Source organism: Tauraco erythrolophus, chromosome Z (genome assembly GCF_009769465.1).
Source record: "Tauraco erythrolophus isolate bTauEry1 chromosome Z, bTauEry1.pri, whole genome shotgun sequence".
NCBI classification, from domain to species: Eukaryota; Metazoa; Chordata; class Aves; order Musophagiformes; family Musophagidae; genus Tauraco; species Tauraco erythrolophus.
The window spans coordinates 51,240,016-51,266,093 of NC_141496.1; the positions used below are offsets into that span (position 1 = coordinate 51,240,016).

Here is a 26,078-nt window from a genome sequence, read left to right on the forward strand (position 1 = left end):
TCAGTTCTTTCCACCAAAAAGATGCTGTAGCGGCAAAAAGATTATGCTGGCGAAACAAGAACAAAGAGAGCACATTACACTTAAAATACTTCTCTGAGAATTGCAATAACAAGGTAGCTTCTGTGCACCAGAAGACCCAACCCCAGCAAAAAATAACACAGAGGAAGACTGAAAAAAAATAGAGGAATCAAAGAGCAACTTGGGCCGAAATGATCTATTCTCAGTGCTTAAAGGGACTGGCATACATTCTGGTTAAGGTAGAATCACTCGAACTGCCAGAATGAGGCACAGCCTCTGACGTAGCCAGGACTGCATCTGCTCACAGCTGCAGGATTAGTAGCTCCTCCAGAACTTTGAGAGACCTCTTCCTCCTGACTCCATGTTTCCTTCCTTTGCCATTTGGTCCACTTGCTGCCGCAGCGGCATTGCACCCTCAGCCTGAGCGGTACCTGCTCTTTGTTCGAGGTCAGATCGCACAGGTCTGCCTGTAAGAAACAGCAGCAAGAACAAAAGCACAAGCTCGCTCTCTCCACACTCCCTGCACGCCCAACGGCAGACCCTGAAACTGAGAGGTGGCTCCAGACTGACTGACGTGACGCCTGGGAGGTTTCAAAGCAATCACAGTGCAGACTGATTTGGAGGTAGGTTCCTGTTGTCTGGCCGTGGAAAAGCGAAACCTTTAAGTGAAGGATTTGCTTGAATCCGCTCAGACTGAAGTTAGTGGCCTGCGTGTATGTACATAGTAGCCTTTTTGCGTGTACTTGGATAAGGCAAGCGTGTACCTGATGTTTGAAACTGGGATGATCATCTTGAATGGCCAAGCTGTCCTTAAAAGAGGAACATCTTGAAAAAACCTGTATTGATGAAAACATGTACTAGACTTTGTTTTCTTTAAGACAGTGAGGGATAGTGGAGGAGCCTTAAAATACATGTCAAGAGGAGGACACGCGTCCTTGTAAGTCGAAAACATCTGGCTAGTGTTTAAGGATGCTGCGAGCCCTTAACCACTAAAGGAGGAGCCAAAGCAAGGACTTCAAACACTGATAAGGAAAACTCGTTATGAGAAAAGGTTATCGAGATTGGAAGAATACCACAAATACTAAGTAAGCAAGAAACAGCAGTAACTGCAGGAAAGGTAGTTCTGGCAGGGGAGATCGTGACCAACTCACGGACCACCTACCCTGAGCGTACCCCAGACCCAAAAGACAGGGTAGGAGGAAAAGGCCTGAGCATGCAAACTGATTTACATGGTAGGTGAGAGAAAACTAACTGATCGTGTAACAGAATAAAAATGAATACCCCACCTGGAATACTGTGTTCAGCTCTGGAGTCCCCAACACAAGAAGGACATGGAGCTACTGGAATGAGTCCAGAGGAGGGCCACGAAGATGATCCAAGGGCTGGAGCACCTCTGCTATGAAGACAGGCTGAGAGAGTTGGGGCTGTTCAGCCTGGAGAAGAGAAGGCTCTGGGGTGTTCTTATAGCAGCTTTCCAGTACCTAAAGGGGGCCTACAGGAAAGCTGGAGAGGGACTTTTTACAAGGATGTGTAGTGATAGGACAAGGGGCAACGGATTTAAACTGAAAGAGGGCAGATTTAGGTTAGATATAAGAAAGAAATTTTTTACATTGAGGGTGGTGAGATACTGGAACAGGTTGCCCAGAGAAGTTGTGGATGCCCCATCCCTGGAGGTGTTCAAGGCCAGGCCGGATGAGGCTTTGGGCAACCTGGTGTAGTGGAGGATTTCCCTGCCCATGGCAGGGGGGTTGGAACTAGATGATCTTTGAGGTCCCTTCCAACCCTAACCATTCTATGATTCTATGATTCTATGATTCTATGAATATGTAAATATGTTAATTTACTGTAGAAACATTCATTGCATTTTGGAAAGGGTGTGCTGTCTTGGGACAGGCACCCAAACCTGCACAACTTTGTAACAAAGTGGTGTCCTGGCTCAGCATGTGGATTGGCTTAATTCACACCCGGCAAACGAATCCCGCTTTCGGGAAAACACTCCAATCTCACACTCCAGCTCTGAAAGCGCTACCTAGCCCAGCTCTACAGGTGGGAATTCCTTACGTGGGAAAGAGAGTGTCAGCCAAAAGCACTGGTGATCTACCACTTTAAGGTGGTTCTAATTCCTGATCTCACGTGCTGGAAAATACCAAACACCATTTTTAAGGGAAAACTAACACCAGTGTAATCCTTGCAGCTTTTGATTTGATATGACCAATTCGAATGAGACAAACCAGGCAAGCCTTACTTACAGGAACTCATTTGATTACAGCCCACGGTAAGGGATGCTGGACTGAACTCATTTTCTTTGGAGGCATTCTGAAAGGAAAAGGAACCCAAGAGCTGCTAGACCATGTCAAACTCTACCGTACAGGAGATTTTTATTTGCTCGCTTGCTTGAAGAGCTAAGAGGCAAGGTCTACTCCCGTGTTCTGTGATTTTAGTTTTTCCCTGCTACTATGAGCACTGTGGTCACCAATATCTTTCTACCCCTCCCTCCTCAGGATACTCACAGGCCTAACACAAGGCTGTAATTCATTGAGCAGACTTGACTCTGTGTCAGAGAGCGAAAGAATAACTGCAGCTATGGCACAGAGAGAGACTTGAAAAACAGGAACAGAGGTGCTGTGGGAAATAAGAGCCACTGGACAATACAGGCCCCTCGACATCAGCCCTGCTAAGAAGACATAGTCATAGGAAATAGTAACAGGGAAGGGATAAAAGTGAAAAGTGCCAGAGGCAAGAGGTGAGCCAGGAATGCCCATTAGGAAGGCTATCAGCAATAGGAAGGACCACAAACAACAAAATCAGCAGGTGAGCTTCTTTAAGAGAGAGTAAACCAACTTTGTCATAGAGAGAAGATCATAGAAGAACAGATCTACTCCCAGATGTTGTTTCTCTTGCACTAAGCTCAGGTTCACCTAAAATTCCAAACTTTAGATGGCCCAAGATCTCTGCAGTTTAATCTTAGACTATTAACTAAGTTAGGAAAATTATCTGCAGTGACAGGCTGAGTGTCTCTTCGTCCTCTCTCTTTCTTTCTTTGACTTCTACTGGCGCACTTGGTACATGGAAAGATGCCCAGACTCAACTCCAACCATCCTCCCCACACAGCCCACTGTCAAAATCGCAGGCCTAAAATGCATTTGGATGAGAGCTGAAAATGCAATCTATTTAACAGTCACGTGACCGCAGCGCTTCCACGCTCTTCCTTCTGAATCGAGTGCCAATATTCTAACGTCAATCCTACGTGTACTAAGCAGATGGATTTCCTTTGTGTTTCAGCAGACCCTTCCCTCTTTGAGACGTGTTCTAAAACACCAGATGGATTTGGATCCAGAGTCATACACTGCTGATGAACTGAACCAGAGCCCTGGAGGAATGATCAGAATATTTCCAATCCATGCTTTACTTTACTCATATGGTGAACACACTCAGCTTCAGTTCTAAAACTAAGTCAAAGAACTAAAAACTAAGTTTACAAAAAGTCACAAAAAGGAAGCAATCTTGTAAACGGTTACCTCTTCTCCGACATCCACTCTCCTCCTCTTCACCGTTTCTTCCACTGCAATACTTGCTGACACTTCATTTCTTCTCTTGACCTTTAAAATATTGCAAACTTGGTATTGATAACATTTGATTTTGACTTTTCTATTTCAGAATGTTGTGGTTTTAGGCTGATCCAGCAACTAAAACTCACACAGTCTCTCCTTCTCCAGTAAAGTAGAGAGGAGAAAAAAATGAAAGAAAAAAAAAAAAAGGGACTGAGGGTTGAGACAAGAACAGGGGGAGCACCCACCAACCATGGTCCCAGGCAAAACAGACTGGGCTTTCTTAAAGCAAAACAGTTTATTAATGGTTACTTAGAAGGACAAAGGGAAACAAAACCGGTTACTCGAGAGGACAGAAAGAAACAAAACCAGATCTTAAAACCGACACCTTCCCCCCCCCCCCTTTCCTTTTCCTCCCGGCTCTACCTCCTCCCCCCAGCAGCACAGGGGGCAGGGACTGGGAAGTGCAGGTCAGTTCATTCCGTGCTGTTACTGCTACTTCTTTCTTAAAGGAGGAGGAGTCCTTACACCCTTTTCCCCTGCTCCAGTGGATCCCCTACCCACGAGGAAAAATCCACAAACTTCTCCAGCGCAAGTCTAGCCCACTGGAAACAATCCTTCCCGACAGATTGCTCCAGTGTGGGCTTTACCACAGTCTCGGATACTTCGGGAGTTGTAGCCACTTGCTCCAGCGTGCGTCGTCACGCAGACTCCAGATGCCTCTCTGCCTTGTCGTGCATCCCAACATGACCATCCTCAGGCTCAGGCATCTTCTCCCCATGGGCTGCGAGTGGGTCTCTACTCCACCGAGGCCGTCCTGGCTGCAGGTGGGCCGCCTGCTATCTCACCATCAGCCGCAGGGGAAACTCGGCTCCGGCACACCTCCTCCCACTCCATCCTCACTAACCTGGTGTCGATGCAGCTGTGTCTCTCAGATCTCAGTCCTCTCCAGGTGAACTCAGCCCAGTGGGTACCCCGGGAGTGGGGTGCCCCCGAGTTCCCCAGCTGGCTCCGCCGCCGCCATTCTCCATAGGCGGCGCCGGCCCGACACAGGCAGCTGCCCGGCCAGGAGCCAGGGAGTGGGGGCAGTGCCCTCCTCCCTTCTCTCCTCACTCCTGGGCAAAGCACCTTTTCTGGTTTCTTTGTCCCGACTTAAATAGGGCAATTCGCAGAGGTGCCCTATTGGCTCAACCCCGAGGGGGATGGGAGTCTGATCTGGTGGCCAGAACTAAGCCTAACCCGGTTCCAAAACCGGAGAGGTCACAAGGAGCAAAACCCCTCTCCTGCCACCAGAACCCCCACCCCCTCCACATCAAACCATGACACAGAACAAAATTCAAAGCTAAGATATGTTCCTATTTCACAAAATTGTTCATGTGTATACAATGAAAACCAAAAAGAGGAGGCAGGAAGAAAAGATCAGCTGCCGTATTCAAACAGAAGATGAGCACTGACAGGCCATCCAGAGAATGATGCTCCACAGATTTAAACAAGAAGTACTGTGTTCCAGGACATCCTCAGTGCTCCGGTTTTAGCGGATGGCCTTGGAATGTAATTAGCAGGAGAGAGTGGGATTTCCATGCTAGCAGAGAGAGTGGGATTTCCTCTGGGGAAATTCAGACAAGACATCTTCCTTCCTTCTTCAACAGCCTTTAGTAACTTCTTCCTGCTCTTCAGAAGCTCTTCCATGGCTGTGGCTGCAGCAGGATTTCCTGCATGGGAGCTGCTGGCCACAGGGCCCTGGGGCTCTGGGGACCCTTGGTTGACAATGGGGCGTGGGGTGCATGGAAAGGCAGGAGGAGAAGGGAGAGAAAGCAGCACTGGGAGACTGTGTCAGGGAAATCAGAATTTATTTCTTTTTTTTTCAATTAATGGAAGTTGAAGCCCTGCTAGTGCTGCTGATGGGGTGGCCTCTTGCAGGGCGGGGAAGAGTCCCGGGGGCCGGAGGAACTCCGCTTTGGGGGGCGCTGGGGCCTCCTGCATGAGCGGTCCCTGTCCTGGCCGGGAGTGGAGGGTCTGTGGCTGCAGTCCTGGGCAGAGAGTCCTGCCACCACCTCCCCCGGCTCCTCCTGGAGCTGCTCCTGCTCTTCAGGGACACGCACAGATGGGGGGCGTCCAGGACTCCCATGGAGGGCAGCCTCCGACATGCCACTGTTCTCCCCAACGTCAGCACTTGAAGGGCTTCTAGAGGAGGCCAAGATGGAGGTGGGAGTCCCCAGCTGGGAGCTGCTGCAGCTGGAGCTGCTGGAGCTGGAGCCGGCTGCACAGCTGTCATCCTCCCGATCAGCGCGGCAGCGCAGCAGCCTCCGGGCCTCCTCGCTGCACTGGTGCGCAATGATGTCGATGACGCCATGCACCACTGGTACTGCGTATTCCTCGAGGTCATCCTGCAGCACCTCGCCCATGACCTCCACATCTGGACCACAGACACACAGGAATTGCAGGATGATGCTCTCTGTACTATTCACCTCCCACCACCGTGCCCCATATATTGCCCCCAGCTCCTGGCGCAGCCAAGGCAGCACGGGATTGAGGAGATGCCGTTCACTTTTGAAAAGTTCTGCCCAGACCTCGGGCAGGAGGCCACCCACGGTAGCCCTGGCATCTGTCCCTGCAGCCCTCTGCTCAGCTGGGGACAACATCTCCTGCGGAAAGGATGGAGAGGATGCCACCGCGGGGCGGGGGCTGTTTTCAGCTGGGCAACCAAGAGCTCTGCCTTCCTGGTTTCTGTCACTTGGCAACTCTACAGGGACTCTGATGACATAGTCCAGACAGTCATCTTCTTCCGACATAGGAAACCTGACAGTCTCCATCTGTCTTCCGCACAGAGGGCACTCTGATTTCATCTTTGCCCAACGCAGGATGCAGCCCAGGCAGAACTGGTGGCCACAGGGCATCGCGTTAGCAACGTGATCTCGAGCGCGATGGCAAATGGGGCAGCTCCACTCTGTGTTAGTCGCCATGTTAGTGCTCGACAGAGGGTTGGGAAGAGCTGAGGATGAGGAGCCGCCCTCCCTCGCTGGTGGTGGCACTGCCAAAGGGTGTGATGCACTGCAAAATGGAGAGAGGCCATGGTCACTCACTGTCCATGGGAGAGGAAGGGAGGGGGAGAGGAGGGGAGGGGAGAGGAGTGGAGGGGGAGGGGAGGGGAGGGGAGGGGAGGGGAGGGGAGGGGAGGGGAGGGGAGGGGAGGGGAGAGGAGGGGAGGGGAGGGAAGGGAGGGAGAAACACTGAGGTCCCTTGAAAATTATGACCTTCCTTCTCCCCGAGCCTCATTGCCTGCCCCACGGCCATCCCAGGGAGATGTTTCCCCACACCACTCACCTGCGCTGCTGCCAGCACACCCTGCAGTGCCCAGCTGCCTGAACCAGGCAGGGACAGGGAAACACAGAATGGCTCCGGGACGGGCACCGAGAGCTGCAGACAGCAGCCCCCAGAGCACCACCCAGCACCAGGAGAAGCCTCGCTCCACGCTCCAGACCTTGCAGACACGTCTGCCAGGTGTCCAGGCACGAGCCAGACTGGGCCACACTGTGCCGGTGCCCCAGGGTGAGCAGTGAGGGACACCAGGTGACGTCACAATGGGCTATCTGCCTCCGCAGCACTCCCACCTCTGCACACACATCTGGGGCTATTGCAGCACCACTCTCCTCTCCCTCTCCTCACCTGTGTCTTCTGCTCGCCTTTGCTGTTCCATGCCAGCCACCAAGGCCTTGGCTGTGTCTGCCATTCAGCCCCGTCAGGTGCTCTTCTGCTTCACTTTCTCCAGTCCAGCCTCCCACCAAAAGAAACAACTCAGCTCTATTTACTTTTTTCCCCACTGGTCCCAACTGGGCTACTTCTGGTCCCAGATCTGGTAGCACAGAAGCAGAGGGACGTGGCTGGAATGGGGAGCTAAATCAGGCACATGTGCATGGACCTAAGTTTACACAATTTTGGGTAGTGGAGGTGAGCAATTTTTGCATGCCATTTAAAAAACAAGCCACAAACAAAAACCACGAGTCCATACAGAGAACTGCAAAACAACTGTTGCAATACGTCTAAACGTGGCTCTGTGGGCTCCACTTTTGGAATTTATTTTGACTGACGTGTAACCTCGGTACAAATTCTGCTCCCTCTTTGTTGCATATGGAGAACATCAATCTCTTGCTAATGGTGAAAGGTTGAATCTCGAAGTGTGTATTGGGTGGCAGCGTGTTTTCTGGAGAATCAGGAAATGTCAGTATGAGGCAACAGAAAATGCGTTATACAGCCGATGAAAGCACGTCATAGTACTGGTGGTACGAGGCGTAAGATGTGTAAGTTTGTTTGGATTTAGGAGTTTGCAGATACGTGTGCAGATGGACAGGTGTGTGGCCTTGCCTGCTCTGACAACGTCTGTTCTGCGGATACGATGATCTTAGCATGGTGATTATATTTTTTCTAACAAATAAAGTATCATCTAACAAAATTATGATTTAAGGTTAGGACTCTTAAATCTCGCTTCCACATAAAGCACATTCTGATATGGCACAACCAATACAGACAACTGGATTAACTGAAACCCCTTCGTTCTCTTGTGGCTTTTTGACTTTTGTGGCTGTTGCTGGTTTCGTTTCTTTTAGCAGGAATCGAAAGAAAAAATTCCTGCAAGGATGTCCTTAACGTTGAGTGACTCGGCTATAATATTCAAGCAATAAAAGCTGACTGTGAGGCACTGATTTTCCTTTTCATTTCATCCAAGGGGAATTAATCCCATTGAGAGTCCAATGGATTTCTTTCACTGAACAGAAATTTTCCAGTTCAAAAATATCTTTATTTTGTGATTTTCCACCCAAAGGACAGTAAAACACCTTGTACCCGCTGTATTAGAAGTGGAAGGCAGCAGTTTTAGCCAAAACAACCATCTAACAGCTTAGAATTTGAAAAGGCTTTAATTAAAGTTCAGGTCAGAATTCAATTGTGTAAATTAAAGCTTTGAAAATCAGAATCTAAAAAAAAAAATTATAAAAGAACCAAACAGCAAAACAAAAACCTTACTTTTTTTACCGAAAATGCATCTTGAAAATTGGTTTTCTATTTTGAAGGCTTTTTCATGACTTGACTGTTTTCTACCATGGTGGAAAATTCCTACTGTTATTCGTGTGAAGAAAAATATTCCAAGGGAAGCACAACTCCTTTGTTTTTTTTTGGAAATTAGGGTTCAGCTGAAAAAAGAGAAAGAGTAGAAAGGTACTTAGTACGGCACACATTTAGTCGATTAGGAGCTACTAAGATGTCTGTTTCTGAAGAAAGTGAGGAGAGTTTCAAGCAGCATCGGGTTGTTTTGCTGGATCGTTCACGTGTGATACGGCTTTCATTTTGTCAGTAACCTGGTGGTTGGAGACGGATGAAGCTCTTACAGTGCTCTGCGTACCAGACTGCACGTCGACAAGAAGCTTTACCCAGAGAAAGAGAAAGGCTCTTTGCCTGCTAAGGCGGGTGCACAGGTGGCTGCGTGGGAAGGGAAGTCACCAGAAGAAAGGAGAGAAAGCCAGGCAGGAGGAAGTTCCCTGTCTGCCCCTCATTTTTGAGTGACAGCACTTTTCCGAAAATGTACACAAGAGATCTCTTATCGCTGGCGTAAAGGTCACTGGGGAATTTTCCAGAGTTGTTGGCTAAAACCTGACTCAGCAAAACTCTGTGGGATTTCAGGAGGTGAGAATTTCACCCATAACGATGCGATGTCCGTTTCCTTCCTGAGGCTGAACACTCACAGAGGCTTCAATAGCTCTTTCCCTTCTGCAGTTACATATTTTTCCCCCAGTCTTCAATGAATGAAAAATTCTGTTTGCCTGGAATTCATCCCTTTTTCATCAAGCAGGCGGATCAGATATTTCACACTCTTAACCCCAATGTCTTTATACAGGAACAGGAATTCACTGCTTTGGAGAAAAAAAAAAAAAAGATGGAATTAAGTTTAAAGATAAAACCCCAAATGACAATTTTCTTGAATTCTTCACTAATCCCCTAGTTCTTTGCTGTTTCCAGCTCGTTAAATGTTCTTTTGCTGTCAATCAATTCCGTACCTTTCACTTCTCCGCACACAGCCTTCTCATTTTCTCTGATAAAGGCTGCTCTCTTCTGCTCCTTAGCATTTAAAGTTGTGCTTTTAGCAGGCTAGTCTATTATTTCCTTAGTATCTACTAAATGTTTGAATTATAGGCCCATTCTTCTTCTGAAACTTTAAAGCTATCCCACCACTTGTTGCTTTCTGAAAACACATACTCTCTGCCTGTTGTTACAAGTGCATGATTCCTTATGAATCTTTTTGTTGTCTGTTTCTGGATCAACAAACATTCTTCCAAGTTATCTTCCAGCCATTTACAAAGCTAATAACGTATGACACTGCTGAGAGATTTATCTAAAGGAACTGAATTTGATTAGATGTTAAACAAGGGGGTTTTTCTCTTCCAGGACTTTTAAGTCATAAACCAAAAATGAAATACAAAAACCTGAGAAGATCTGATGCTGGTTAGCTGAGTGACTGAAAATTGGTAGTTAAGAATCAAGATTCAGATTAAAATCCCTTTCACTAAATTTATTGATTGGTGTGAAGAGCTTAGAGAAGACAAATGAAAACCAAACTAAACAACTATAGTATTTTAAGGCCAAACTCACTACGGAGACACCTCGGCTCTATGTCTCTCACTCCTGATGAGTACGGCTAAAATCACCAGACAGTTTTGTCAACGGTAGCCCCGTCTCTGGCAACTGTGATGTGTTTCTCAACAGGCCTCTGTAGAAAAGCACTTTTCTGAATCATCCATTGAATTCTTGGACACATAATGCACAGTATTTTAAGCCTTTGATTTCAGGATGCCTAAAACTAAGTGAAATCCTCACAATGTGTACTATTGTTACACCGATCAAGTGCAGGGAGATGATCTTAAATAGCTGCTCTTGAATCAGAGCTGAGCTTCATTGGGATATCTCCTCATGTAGTCCATTATTAACATTACTCCATGGAAAATACCAAGTATACCAGACATGCTGTTAACTAAATGGATTGAAATCCCTTTGTCTGCCCACCATATGATGCAACGAAACACTAAGTATCCCACAGAATAAGAAGATCCGTTTAGTCTCAAAACAACTGGGTTTTGGCTAAGATGAAGGCAGAAGACGACAGTTTGAATGGAAATTTGATAGCTCTAAGTCATTTTTCAGCTGCTGAGAACACAGATGTAAATTATTTAAATGTGCCCAATTCAAAACACAAGAGTTTGTGGAATATGGAGCTCACCACAGATGAGCCTTGTTTCCTGCTGAACAGAGTGAGTTACATCTCCCGTTTCCTCAGTCTGACCTCCTCGCCCAAGAAGAGGAGCAGCACTGAACAGAATGTGGTTGCATTGGCCACATTCCTGATGGGAATCCAATATGCTGTAAGGCACTTCAGTGTCTTCTCACTCTACCCTTTTCTTTTCAAATGGGCTGAACTGGCTCTTGGGTATTTGTGTCTGCATTTAACGTCCTGTCTACTCCTAGATGTTCCCCAGCTTCTTTCAGGGAAAGGAAAACTAAGCAACCCTTCATCAGGACATGTGTTCTTAAGGAAAGTACAGTCCAGAGGAGACAGCCAAGAGCAACAAACCACAGTAACCAACGCTTGAATTGAGCACCAGCAAAGCAGATAATTAAAATACTCTTCTTCCCATAAAGTTACACTAAAAACCCACCAAAACATTGCTGCTTGCGAGACAAAAAGTCATTAAAAGAGAACATGAAATGGGCCTCAAATATTTATATAACTTAGTATGGTGGATAAAAACCCCACCAAACCCATCCTTTGTGAAAAGCAATTTTTTTTTTTTTTTTTTAATGTTTCATGACTGACATACACAGAAAATTGGGTCCTACCTACTTATCTGCGGAGAAGGGATTTGGAGAAGTACTGAGACGACTCAATATGAGTTAGCTGCAGCAAGTCTTGTTTATTGCGCAGTTCTTATTGCTTATATAGACAGTATTTGCCAATAATCCTGAGACCACACCTTTTCTACACCGTTATTGGATGAAACATACGCTTGTCATATTTAACAGCTTATTTCAAACAGACACCCGCCTAGTGAAGCTCTGCTCTAAGCAAACACTACTCCCTTATCATACTGCATAGTTTTCTTATCCTTAACTTCAAGGGCATTCTGCCCTTGAGGCCTAACTTTAGAGCTCCAGTCCTTATTTACACAGGATTTTCTTCGTGCAGTCTCTTCAAGGATCTGCACTCCCACACTTATCCACAGAACATGCAAACATGTTACGGTCACAGGGCCAGACTTACCTTCTCTATTGCTCAGACAGTACTTTCCAATATGAATATAACAGAAATGTCTTCTACACATGAGAAGGAACCACTCTTAATTCCCTCAGTCCTTTATCTCTCTTCAGACTAACGACAGCATCAGGTACTGCTATATACATTGTTTTGTGAAACCATGAGCTGGTTAGGAAAGTTTTGTTTAGTTTTGCTTTTGTTTAGTGTTGATACCTAATTAACCACTCTGATTTTCTTAACTTTTCTCTTTCAACCACCAATTTTTTAAAAAATTGTCTCTCAATTTCCTAGTGTCACAACTTCTCCCATATTTTCCTCCGTAACTTTCAGAAGTCTCATCTCCAAAAGCAGTACACCCACCACCAATCCGCATAAATACACAGAGACTCTGTCACAGCCTACTGTAGTAGCATATCAAAGAACTGTGCATTCAGACGTAGAATGCAGTCTACATCAAACAAGCACACAAGGATGAAAGCTGGTTATGAAAGCAACCAAGAAGAAATATTTTAATGCAACCAAGACAAAAAGCAAGATTTGTTAAAAACCAAGAGGAAAGAGTTCAGAACATCGTCCACATAAGCTGTCAAAACTGAAAATTTTCAATGCTGCAAGTAATATCAAGTATTCTATAACTAAATGGTTAGTTATGAAGACAAAAAGATGAAAAAGAGTGAGAAAAAAATAGTAAAATGCTTTAAGCACTTCCATAGTGCACTGTGCTTTTAAAAAAAAATCTAGTATGCAAAGGGCATTCATACACTTGCCACATCAGCTGTGATAGAAAATGGAAATAACACGAAAAATAATACAAAGTGTTAAGCTGATTACCTCCACTACAAAGTTTTTCCTTCAGACGCACCTTCATTTGAGTAAAAGTCCACATCTGCACTTCCAGGTATCCTATAATGCTTCTCCAATGCCTTACCTTTCCACACAAGACCTTAATTTCTCTTCAGATGAGTGAGAGAAAAACAGGTGACAAAGACGTGGCCTTCCTCCTTTTCTTGGCACTCGTCTATTTACCCCCAATTCTATTCCACGATTCATGCGTCTTCTCCGTCTATCCCTTGTGTCCTTACCCTCTGAGTTCCCAACTTTCTTCTCACACCCAAAACATGCACTCCACTAATCCATGTTCTATCTTTCTTTCATCCTTGGATGAATTGGATGTGCCAGTTAATGATTTCCACTTAAATTCACATCCCCTTAAAATTCCCTTATGACACTGTGGGAAAATAACTGAAATTGGGGAAAATGGAGAAATACAGCTTTGCAAAGTTCAGCTCAAAGGCTGCAATATTAGAGCAGCTTTGAGGTGAGACACAGTTGCTGCTCCCAGGACTGACACGGCCTGCTGGTCAGATGAAATGAGCAATGTCTTTGAAGTGGGGATTAGAGTGGTGCGGAGGTACCATGGCTCATCCCTGTTATCAGGGCAAAGAACATCTGGTGAAGATAACCATCTAATTGCCATCAAGGAAGATGGATCGCAACTGTTGCCCCAGGAAATCTTGTCCTTTAGTTGAACTTTGCTCATTATAATGTCATTATAATACCAAAACACACCTCCACCTCAAAAGCTACCCGCCTCCGGGCTGCGACCACCCCTCACTGAGCAGGCGCCCTGAATTTCTTCTTGCCTATGCCTTTAAATCAAAGCGAGAAAAGTTTACATCAATCCTAATAAAGTGATGTATGACTAGAGTCACTCGAGCTCCACCTAAAAGAAACGGAAAAGGTATAAAATGGCAAAAGACAAAGAGGATGTTAAGGAGAAGCCCCTCCATCGAAACGTCCGGGATCAGTCGATGGGCTGAACCTCTCTTTTCCCCCCCGTAGGGAGGCCTATTGGGTAAGAGCTCTGTGTTATGCGCACTTATTTATTAACATCTTGCTAGCTATTTAGTATTATCACTGCAGTATTTTAATTAAAGTTTTTCTTGTAGTCAGTCACTATCATCGGCTATCTGTGAATCTATATCCTGTCACCAATAAAATCTTATCCATATATACAAAAGTTCTGGAGACTTTTGCCCTTATTATAAGGAGGTTGGGCTATAGTACTACCGAACCGGTGTACTCGCCAAAATTATATTCAAAGGTTCTAGGAACCTTTGCCCTTATATAAGGAGGTAGGTCTATAGTATTACCAAACTGATATATTCTGAATATTCTGTAGCTTACCGTTTCCAATCCATGCTTTGCTTTACTCATATGGTGAACACACTCAGCTCCATTTCTAAAAATAAGTCAAAGAAGTAAGAACTAAGTTTACAAAAAGTCACAAAAAGGAAGCAATCTTGTAAACGGCTACTTCAAGCATTTCATCAGAAATCAGGATTTTAGGACCTCTAGCCAACAAGGTAGATACCCTGAATCTATATTGGTACTCATGCTTCAAAGTCTCATGGAAAAAATGAAAAAATATGCACTCATGCCAGTATTAGGCTTTCTGCTTTTCTACTAAAACCAAGAAGCAGTTAAAAAGAAAAAGAGTATGACATGGCACGGAAAGAGGGATGAGCAGTGAGTTGAGAAAGCTGGCAAACCCTACCTTGGAATCACCACGAGAAGTTTAGTTACCAAACAAGCTGATGGCAAAGACGGGTGAGATCATCCACGTGCACAGACAACACGTGCAATTCCATGAGACTTTAAAGCTCTTTGAGAGCAGTAAGCTCAAGCTGAGAGGCAGCATTCAGCAGCCGACTCAGGGCAACATGCTGGGATGCAGCTAGAAAGCTCTTCCTGGTCCTTCCCTTGTCACCCCTGGCTCAGGTGTGCAACCCAGTGCACTGCTCTGTCTAGTTGCTGAGTTCCTGTCCCGCTCTGATTCTACAGGTAACACTAACACAAAGGAGATAAACAGGAAGACTTCTAGTTCATGGCATGGGAACCCGAAAGCGTATGGCAACTTTTCTCCAAACATGGGCAATGCTGCTTAGATTCTATCCCTAGGGAAGAGAAGGAAGAAGACAAATGGGGCAAAGGATGACACAGGAATGAAACATGAGGAAGGTACAAGAGACATTAAAAATATCAATACGTGCACTGGAAGACTATTTTGTAGTCAACTCACCTGTTGGCACCCAACTGTGGGCATGAGGTCTCTCTTCTGACATCCACTCTCCTCCTCTTCACCGTTTCTTCCACTGCAATACTTACTGACACTTTGTTTCTTCCCTTGACCTCCAAAATATTGCAAACTTGGTATTGATAACATTTGATTTTGACTTTTCTATTTCAGAACAAAATTCAGAGCCAAGATATGTTCCTGTTTCGCAAAATTGTTCATGTGTACACAATGAAAACCAAAAAAAGGAGGCAGGAAGAAAAGATCAGCTGCTGTATTCAAACAGAAGATGAGCACTGACGGGTCATCCAGAGAATGATGATGCTCCACAGATTTAAACAAGAAGTACTGCTTTCCAGGACATCCTCAGTGCTCCGGTTTTAGCGGGGGGCCTCGGAATGTAATTAGCAGGAGAGAGTGGGATTTCCACGCTAGCAGATAGAGTGGGATTTCCTCTGGGGGAATTTGGACAGGACAACTTCATTAATTCACTTCATCTTCAGACACTCACCCGTACTGAAAACAAACCTACCCTGAGCTCTGGTTCAACAAAAACTTTCCAAAGAAGCTGAACTTTCTCGTTGATGACACACAGAGCACCCAGGAAATGACTTCATTATTCAGCAATATTGACCTTATGCAGACTCTCCCAGTGAAGGAACCTTCGGACAGCCCAGCTCAAACTTGCAGAAAACACATTTAACTGAAGCCAGCAGGGCTCTCAGGTCCTGAGGCAGGACTTGATTGAAAGTCCGATGGAATCGACAGAGATTCCTCTCAACTTGCCTGGTTCTAGATGAGAATTCAGGGTCACTTTACATTGCCTGACTGATCCAGAAACAGCAGAACTATAGCATTGCCTATACACACACACATATATATATATACATATTCTGCTTCTCTAGACTATTTAGAATATAACTTTAAAAAAAAACCACAAAACAAATACACAAAACTTACAATATCATCACTGCCCTTGTTTACTTCTTGACCTGTAACAGAGGTATTATAAAATTTGGTGAATATTTAGTGACTGGACTTCCTTTAAACAACTTAAAAGTCCATTTTGGCATCCCCCTCACTTTCTGAGCATGAGATAAAGGACTTAGAAAAATGCTGGACCTGCCAGTGATAAGTTTATAGATATTTCTACAATGTACTTGTGTTTATACACAACTTGAAATATCAGTGCCTAAAAGTAACAGCACCTTATGCTGGGCGCAACTAGAGAATTGAAGCGTTGCATAACTGTATCTGGGGAGGGCAATTAAATGCTGGAGCAAGGTGTGCAGGAGAGTGAGCGAGTGAATTCTCCATGTTTAGAAGTTTTCACATCCAAACATGGTATGTTTGATATGGGACGCCACGCGCAAGCCAACGGCTGAAACTAAGAACTCACCACTTGTCCATTTATAAAGCAGACAGGAGTATCTATTTAGGAGTCACAAGAAAAACTAGCAGCTTTCCCAGGGACCAAAAATCACAAAAGGAAATAGTAAGAATAAACACTTTGTTTTCACAACTGAAGAGGCTGAATGTAGAGTCCCATAGAGGTCTCAGCAGGGGCCTGAGGCTGTCCAGGGAATTCAGAGAAAACCTGGAACACTAAGGAGATGACAACATTTGCTAATTATACAAAAGATATTATTACCGTTATTACTATCATTACTTAAAAAACCCCACACATTCTTTCTTTAGGAAAATAGAAACAAAGAACGTGAAGTTCAATGTCAACAAACATACTCAAGCACAGGTGTTGCGGCCGAAGACGGGGAAGCAAGACGCATCAATATGATGAGTAAAAAGGCTTCAGCTTTATTCTGTGATACTGCTCTTTTTATAGCATAGCTCGGTTCTGTGCACGCTTTCATGCGCTGTACTTAGCAAGCTAATTGGTCTAACACTACTGTTCACGCGACAAGCACGAGTATGATACACACTGTGATTGGATACAGATTTCTATATTTGTTACAATATTTTAATATTTTTGCAGTTAGTATGTTTTGCTCAGAATCTTGTTTTTCATAGTTTCATCCTTCTTGTTTTTTTTCCCAGGGACAGTGTGTTTTTCACATCTTCAACCTACCTTCTTATCTCAAGGACAGTGTTCTTTTTATATTCGCTGATACACATTCCTTACTGTTAACACTTGGGCTGCAACATCTCCCCCTCTTTTTTCAAAAATGGCGTGCGCTATAGCTGACAAGCGTTGGGTCATACATTGCATTAAGCATGGTCCAAAAAGCAAGAGAAAGCCTAACAACAAAAGAGGCCCCAAGCACGTTTTGATGAGATCTCTCAACCAACCATCTATTCCCCAGGAAGTCAACCATCCATCGATGCCATCTACCTCTTTCAAGGCATGTAGTTTGTCCTTTAGTTGTTTAAGTTTTCTATGCACTGACTCTCCTGGACCTGTTAAATTCATACAACACATTCCTTCGATCTCTTCGCAACCATGCCCATGGGCTAAAAGCAAATAGTCAATCGCTGCTCTGTTTTGCAATACTGCATGATTGACACTTTCTACATCTTTCGTTAATTCATCTAGAATGCTGGATGTTAAGTTTATCTCGTCACGAGCCCAACAACCTAGTTGTTTTGCTAAGGTGAGCGCTTTTGCTGCTGCTAACCCTGGGAAAAGTGTGGAGGCAGCTACTCGTCCAAATTCACTCCAAAATGTGGGATTGCCTACACTGCTACAGTCTAGATCATGGAGGCTTCTTTTTCTCCTGGTGTGATTTTCACTCCATTTTCTCAATAGGGATATATTGGGATGGAATAGGGCTAGCTGGCCTAAATAACAAGGACTTCCTTCTGGTTGTTTTGGAATGCCATTCCATGCCCTGTCTCTACAAATTAAGAAAATTCCTTCGGGCAACCTTCGAGGTTCAGTAATGTTGCTGCCATTGCAGCTCGAGTATAGAAAGCGAATTACCGATGCGCTGTCAAGATTAGAATCTAAGGTTGCCCATAGTTTCCTGTTTTTATTTGAGCTGTTTGGGTCTAACGGCAAAAATGAAAACCATCCTCCTATTTTCCCAGCGGTAGTGTTTGCATGCATACTACCAAGCAGGTCTAGTTCTTCTAGATTAGACTGGAGGGAAGCATTAAGTGCATGAATAAGCCGGCATTGTACTGCTCCGTTATACTGTTGAGGGGTCGCTCTATAGATCGTTGTGGTATTGAAGTTGCTATATGTTAGGTTGGTGGCGTTTACCAGCCCTCTAAAGGCTGCCACTTTCCATGTTGGTACTCCTATGAGACAGGTACGGAATGGGCTTCCAATACCACCCAGGGCTAGGCAGATTGATGACTGGTTTGTTTTGTTAGCAATGGTTACCCAAATGTTGTCTCTCGGGCTGATGGAGTTGATTCCGTAGGTCATTTGGCACCAAATTAAGATTCCTGTTACTATAGGTATTGTCTTACCAATAAACTCCTCCATCCTTGTCATGATGTCTACACTGCCTCTGATATCTGGTACCCATCACTTGTGTCTTTTGTGCTACTTCTACAACAGTCAGTAGTTTTTGTAACCTAAAGGCTGCGTGTGCTAATATAGCTTCTTCTACACTTTCAAACAACGCAGTTAACCTTTGTCGTGACGCGTTCTCTATTCTAAGCCAAGTAGCGAATGCCTGGTATGGATTAATATCTAAAGCGCGTCTACAATCTGCACAGCCTTGCACTGCGTCACGTTGCGATTCATGACATATGCGACTACAACCTCCACACTCTATAGTTATAACCTGTAACCTTCTACATCTACACCTACAGTGCGTTAGCGGGTATAATTTTGCAGCTTTGCGCTGTGCGTATTAAACTACGGATAAAGGCAAAATCTATCTCGTCTAGATCAGAGTCGTCTAATACGTTCTTTGGAAGATTTAGCACTTCTTCTATTCTTCTGCAGAGAGGTCCGAGTCTTTGGGAACTCCTGGATTGCCTCCGCCTTCGCCTTTCAGTTCGCGCGTTGGGGGACATCTCCCCCTCTTTTTTCAAAATGGCAGCGAGTCGCTTTACATCTTGATGGCACCGTTCAACAATAGCCTGACCCGTACTGTTGTACGGAACACCTTTTCTATGTTCAATTCCCCAATCCGCTAAAAATGCAGCACATGCTGTTCCTGCGTATGCAGGAGCATTGTCTGTTTTGATGACTTGTGGTAAGCCAAGGGCAGCAAATGCTGAAAGCCAATGTTGTTTCACACATCGGAAGGCGGTAGAAGGCGCTGGTGTCGCCCATACAGCTCTGCTGCAAGTGACCACGGTGACGTGGATATGGCGCAGTGGACCAAAGGTGGGAAACTCAGTTACATCAGTTTGCCACACTCCTCTTGGTTGCAATCCTCGAGGGTTGGTGCCTTGCAGCGACGATGGCACGGGCTTGTGCTCGCGACAGTGCAAACTCTTTCTGAAGAGGTCGAGCAGATTGGTGAAAAAATTTGTGTGATCGATCAGTGACAGCGTTGCCCCCTTTTTTTTTTTTTTTTTTTTCTTGCACGAATAAAACTCTGTGTAGGAGACCGGCAATTTCAGTTACTAGCATATTGTTTTGGTACAGCCTTGCAAAAGCAGTTTCTAGTATACTACTTCCCTTTCCGAGGGCCTTACTATTTCCACTATACCCAAGATTTCGCTGAGCAGGAGGGTGTCAATCGGCAGGGTCGTTGTGGAGAAGGGAGGCAGGCACGGCACCTTCAGGGCGTCCCCTGTTTATCCACACAGTGTGCTCTGCAGCCTCCCTCAGCTCCGCTCTGAGCCATCTCTTTTCACCCTTAGCAGAGTCTACGACAAAGGTACTGACACGGCGTTGCCGCACGCGTGGCCAGTGCGCGCAACAAGGCTGCCCAGTATGCGCTCTGCCGGCTAACAGCGGTTTTTGCGAATCGCAACATATTGTTCAATAACAATCCTCCTAGCTTTTCTTTTCAAAGTTACGTGCTTACAACTAAGTCCAATTAGTAATTCTTTGTCATTAATTTGGTACCAGTTAATTCTTTTCCTTCCAGTAGCTACGGGTGGAATCCATACACTTTCCGATCGGAGAAAAGACACAAAGCATATATACAAGCAACTTTCACACACATACTATACCTAACAATGAGAAACATAAGAACAGTTGATATATTAACATGAAATCTTCTATTACAAGTCTGTCCATTTGAACCATTCTCTTCATTCGGTGTTTCTGTGATCTCTGCTTGCTCTGCTAATTCTTGGATCTACCCTTCTCTATTTGTAGTTTCAAAAGTCCTGGTTGGCTTTACGTTTCTTGCTGGTAACCAGTATGGACCTGTGGGAAGAACACAAACATACCCTCTTCCCCATGTAAGCAGAGGCGCAGGGCCATCCCATGAGTTGAGTCCAGCTTCTTATAACATGCTGTTGATTTTTCTGCAAAAATGGCACTGGGTTTAAAATTGTGATCCACAGCCATAGTATGTTGCCTAGAAGCAGACAAATTAAGAAAATTTAAAACATATGTGGCTTTGTCCAAGGATTCTTGCGGGGAAATATACGGAAGACTGCCCCTTTTTGTTTATCAAACATTTGTTTTAACGTTAAATGAGTTTGTTCAATAACAGCTTGTCCCATAGGTGAATGAGGGATGCTGGTAGTGTGAGTCACTCCTCAATCCTGTAAAAAGGCACCATACCGGATCACTGTCTGTCCCAATTTTCTTTGGTACTCCCATGGTTTTCTTCAGTGTGAGCAGTAGCAACAACAAAGGCAGAAAACATATCAACAGTTACATGCACATATTTAGATCGATTAGACAATTGAATATAAGTAATATCAGTTTGCCATAATTCATTGGCACATAAACCTGTTGGATTTACTCCTGCTGGAGTATTTGAAGGCACAATATGTTGACGGTCAGGGCAGGCACGTATAATCTGCTGAGCTTGATCTGCTGTCTGACCTGACAGAGAGCATCATCTACTACCAATTGACAAACTGTAGGACTATTCATCATTCCTTGGGGCAGTACAATCCAATGATATTGTTGCGTGGGTCGTTCATTGTTAAGCACTGGAACTGAAAAGGCAAATCTAGGACAATCGTTAGGGTGTAAATAAATAAAAAAGTAAAAAGGTGAAATAACCCAATCTTTTAAATCAATCGCCATCAAATGCTAACATTCTGGAATCATAGTAGGATTTGGTACACCCGGTTGTAATGCACCCATTGGTGAAATGATTGTATTAATAGCTCTTAAATCTTTTAACATAAATCTCCATTTTCCTGATTTCTTTGGGATAACAAATATTGGAGGGAATTATATGTCCTAATTTGAGCTGTTCATTGACTAATTTTTGAGTTCAGTCCAGTCGCTCACCTTTTAGTGGCCACTGATCGACCCAGACCGGCTTGCCAGCTTGAGTCAGGGCTGGACATCAGTGACGTGCTAAAAATTTGAGGTTAGCCTCACATTCCACTGATTCAACAAATCCCGACCTCATAATGTACATGGGACATCAAAAACATATGGTTTCAAAACAGCTTGTTTGTTACCTGGGCCTACTACTAACAAGGTCTGTGCACTCTGCTGTGGGATCTGTGTTCCACCTACTCCGATCACAGCTGCCAGGGCTTGTATCAGAGGCCGAGAGGGCGGCCAGTCAGGATTTTTCACTATAGATACATCAGCCCCTGTGTCAACTAGGCCAGAAAAGCCTTCCCATTAATGATTGCTGTTAAAGGAGGCTGTGCAGCTGTGATTGTCTGTGTCCAAAATTCTTTTGTGATAGCAGAGTGACCTTTATTGTTGTTATACACGCAGCTTTTATAGATTATTACTCTGGCCACGATGTGTCCATGCGGCTCTCACCTAACTGTGATTGATTACAAACAATAGTGCACGCACCTATTTTAATTTTACTATTGGCTATGCCTAAAAAGGAGCTATTTTTTACTTGCTAAACTAAACATCATTTTCTCACACACTCTATATCAACTTCCCAAAACTCCTCATGTCAACTTCTCACACTCCCTGCACCAGCTGTTCACACTCCCTTTTCTTTCTCATCCTCTTTATCGGTGTTTCCCAACTTCAGAAAAGAGCACAGGCTTAAATCATCAAGGTCAAACCTCAACTGTAGCTGTGTGTATGATGCCACAACAACTCCCCCCTTTTTTGTTTTTCTGTGATCATTACTTGATTAACCGTACTCTGTACCGTCTGCTGGGAGCGTGACAATAGGCAGGGGGTGATTATTACTATGCATAAAAGAACTACTAGCAATATAATGTCTGCTTTACTAAAGATTTTAACCATCCTGTCAATTAAGAGCATTGATAAAGCAGAAGCTGTAGCATTAATTTGTTTTGCAAGCTAACAACCCAACTTATTCAGTGTAGTTAACACCTGTGCCACTCCAACTCCTGGTGCAAATATTGAAGCTGCAATGATTTTAGCTGGTTCCCAAAATTTTGCTTTATAGTGTTTCGAGCCCACATTGTGACACGCCTTTACTAAATCTGCAATCGTTTTTGCCCGATTTCTGATAAGATCAAGAGCTTATTGACAGTCTGTGTTAGCATTTTCAATGGCCAACTGGAATACCAACACATCTGCAGTAGCCGGATTTTCTGTTTATCTCTGAACTGCCATTTGTAGCTGATCAAAGAAATGCTCATAAGGTTCCTGTGCTCCCTGCCGAATGGAAGCAAAGGAAGCCTCCCCTGTCCCAAAAATCAGGGACACGTCTTAATGCTCTCGTAGCCAATTCAGTCAGCTGTTGGAAAGCCACTTGCTGTAACCCTGCCTGTGCCTAATTTTGACATGAGTGACATTTTATTCATCCCAAAATATTTAGCTCTCGATTTAAGAGATTTAACACCTATAACACTTTAGCTATTGTTTCATTGGGAGATTTCCCCATCATTCCTCTTTCTTGTTTCAAAAGCATATTCTCCAAAGTACCATGTGCATATTCTATGATTGGTTGCCCAGTAGGATTGTAAGAAATACCAGCAACATGCTCAATACTTTATGATGACAAAAATACATATGTCTGATAAGAAGTGTATGCCAAAGTTCCTGCGAGCGTAAACCACGAAGATTAACACCATTCACTGGTGGCATGATCATATTTTAACAGCTAGTACACAATTGTACGATTGAGCGGGCTTGTTGTCGTGTTAAACCAAATTGTCACTTAATGGCGTCAGTATCCTGATGGTAGAAGTCCTGCAAGATTTTGCCTGTATTAACGAGTTTGGTACCAGAGCTGCACTCGTGAGAGGCTCAGCTCGCCTGTTCCCTTCTGCTATAGGCCCTGGAAGCGTGGTGTGCGCTCGCAGATGTACAATGGAATGTGCATGTTTACGGTTTTGCAACACTGATATTAACTGTTGAAATTGCTGGAACAAAAGAGGATTAGTTATTTCCCGCGATGCCGATCGAGACGATCCAAGTTACGATGTGCTGTCTCTCGGGGGGGTTCAGCAGCGGCGGGGGGGGGGGGGGTCAGGCCTCCCTCGCCTCAGCCGGGCGGGGTGGCGATGACGACCCAGCAGCCCTGTGCCGCCCCCCCCCTTGTTGTTGTTGCTCTTGTTGTTGTTGCCGCAGCTCCGGCCGCTCGCGCTCCGTAACCGCCGCCGCCCCCTCCCGCCGAGGGGACCATCAGCCGCGAACGAACCGGCGCAGCGGGGCCCGCAGCGCGCTCCGTCCTTTCCAGCCGCGGTTCGTTCCCGCACACGAGCGGCAGCGCCGAGGCAAACGCCGCCCGCGGCCCCGGCCGGCAGCAGCAGCGGCGTTCCCGGGGCGCCGCCGGGCGCGGTGGGCGGCGCGGCGCGGGGGTGCCGGTGTACCGACTTCGTTGGAAGAGGGGGAAAGAAATAAGTCTGTCTTTCGTTCGGGGCCCTGGATTAAAAGATTCGATGATGACTTTTCCAGGCCAGCAGCATCCCCACAGGTGGCTGCACGCCAAAGTTTAACGTCTATAGTGTCCCAAGTCCTTGTCAGGTATATATTTGAAGAGCTTGCCTCCGGTACATGGGCTGATACCCAAACCAGGAGTACTGGGAGTTTTATCAAGTTAGAACTGTTAGTAGTGCTGGTTTCTCTAGCACTTTGTCCCAGTCGCTTACCTCCTCCTGTTGAGGCAGTTGTTGCTTTTTTGTGGTTTTTTTTGGTGGGTTTTTTTTTTTTTTTTTTTTTTTTTTTTTTTTTTTTTCAGTCACTTACTTCTTTTGCATACCCCCCTGCAATCAGGGGCCAATATCTTTTTCCAAGTTTTAGTCCACGCTCCTCTAAGAAGCTTCCCAACAACGACAATGCAACGTCCCGTTCCATCATCTCGTTCCCAGGCTGTCATTGCAGCATTCCCATCCCGAACCAGACCTCGGTCTGCCTGACTCACCGGTCAGTCCGTAGCGCTACGATTCCGTCTCTCTCGGACGATCCGCCTCTCGGGCTATCCGCCTCTCTCGGGCTATCCGCCTCTCTCGGGCTATCCGCCTCTCTCGGGCGCCGGGATGGCCGTCCTCTCTCTCGTCCGCGTTGTGGTCGTTGAAAACCCTCTTGATCACGTCGGGGTCACCAGATGTTGCGGCCGAAGACGGGGAAGCAAGACGCATCAATATGATGAGTAAAAAGGCTTCAGCTTTATTCTGTGATACTGCTCTTTTTATAGCATAGCTCGGTTCTGTGCACGCTTTCATGCGCTGTACTTAGCAAGCTAATTGGTCTAACACTACTGTTCACGCGACAAGCACGAGTATGATACACACTGTGATTGGATACAGATTTCTATATTTGTTACAATATTTTAATATTTTTGCAGTTAGTATGTTTTGCTCAGAATCTTGTTTTTCATAGTTTCATCCTTCTTGTTTTTTTCCCAGGGACAGTGTGTTTTTCACATCTTCAACCTACCTTCTTATCTCAAGGACAGTGTTCTTTTTATATTCGCTGATACACATTCCTTACTGTTAACACTTGGGCTGCAACACACAGGGAAGAAAAACATGCATTCCATATCCACGTGCTGGCTCCAGTCTGGCTACTGACATTAAAGAACGAAGATTGGGATCCACTGGCCATTGCTTCATAAAAATACTAGCTGAAAAGTCAGCAGGGGTTGCAATGGTAAAGAAAGACTTAGGAAATTTTAGAAAACACAGGACAAAAGAGAACACACTGTTCCACTCTATTTCGAATCCACGGTACAGCCACACTGCTCGCAGTTTTGCTCCCTCTGATTCAAAGGCACAGTAGATGAAGGGAAAGGGGAAAAGCAAGACATAGATCATAGCTGCACCCAGAAATTCTCCAAACATAACCCTACAGACTTACCACGAGATACGTTTGGCTGAAATGAGTTCAGTTCCAGGTACATAGTGCAAACGTAGGGATAAGGCACAAGACGGACATTGTCATGTTTGAACCACATCTTTGACGCTCTCTCCCATTTACTCCAATCTGAGAACGATGATAAAACTGAAGAACGTAGCACTAACATTTCAAAGGAGCAGGAGTCCTGACAATGTCTTCTTGTAAATCTTCAAAAGCCACACCACACCGAACACATGCATAAGGGACCAAATCCAATCTGTCGGCATGAACTTTGTGAAAAAACACTGGTAACACACTACAAGAAACCGCTATCCAGACAACACTTTCCCATCAGTTGCTTCTGCTAACAGCGTTGTTTTTCCTTAACTGGACTTGGCTTCAGTCCTGACATTCTCTCGCCAGAAACAACATGCCAGGCTCTTCCAACCCTAGGAATAAAACCTCAGCAGCTTTCCTAACTAAAAAGTAACCCTTTTAAAAATTATTTTAAAAAGGGAAAAGACTTGGACTCATAGGAGTAGCATCATTACACTAACTTCACTGTTCAAAATGGGAGGAATAAAGACAATTGACACAACAACCACCACAGTTACAGACGTTCCTTCTTGCAGGTGCAGGTCTGACACCTGGGAGCTCAGGCACATAAGAATGGATGATGCTACACAGCTTTCTCCTTACACACCTCTGATCTCAAGAGGAAACAGGTAAAATGAACGTTTTTAGTCCATTTGCTAGCAGAAACTAACATCCTTAGGACTGGAGATGGAGCTCAAGATTTGCCTAGATGAAACACTGACACAATCACTTCCTTTAAGGGATGAAATTGCTCAT

The 26,078-nt window shown here is 45.0% G+C and overlaps 2 protein-coding genes across 2 annotated transcripts; both read right to left on the minus strand.

Annotated features, from left to right (window-relative positions):
* Positions 1-25,413, minus strand: LOC147526395 (uncharacterized). The gene is made up of 7 exons (XM_086629859.1): positions 25,248-25,413; positions 15,899-15,930; positions 14,945-15,054; positions 14,050-14,104; positions 2,268-2,334; positions 343-485; positions 1-48 (listed from the first exon to the last, which is right to left on the minus strand). Exons 1-7 carry the CDS (start codon positions 25,411-25,413, stop codon positions 1-3), a joined length of 621 nt encoding a protein of 206 aa, XP_086485985.1.
* LOC147526396 (uncharacterized) lies at positions 5,456-6,529 on the minus strand. Its single transcript, XM_086628741.1, has one exon. The coding sequence runs from the start codon at positions 6,527-6,529 to the stop codon at positions 5,456-5,458; it is 1,074 nt and encodes a 357-aa protein (XP_086484867.1).
* Positions 25,414-26,078: the final 665 nt, after the last annotated feature.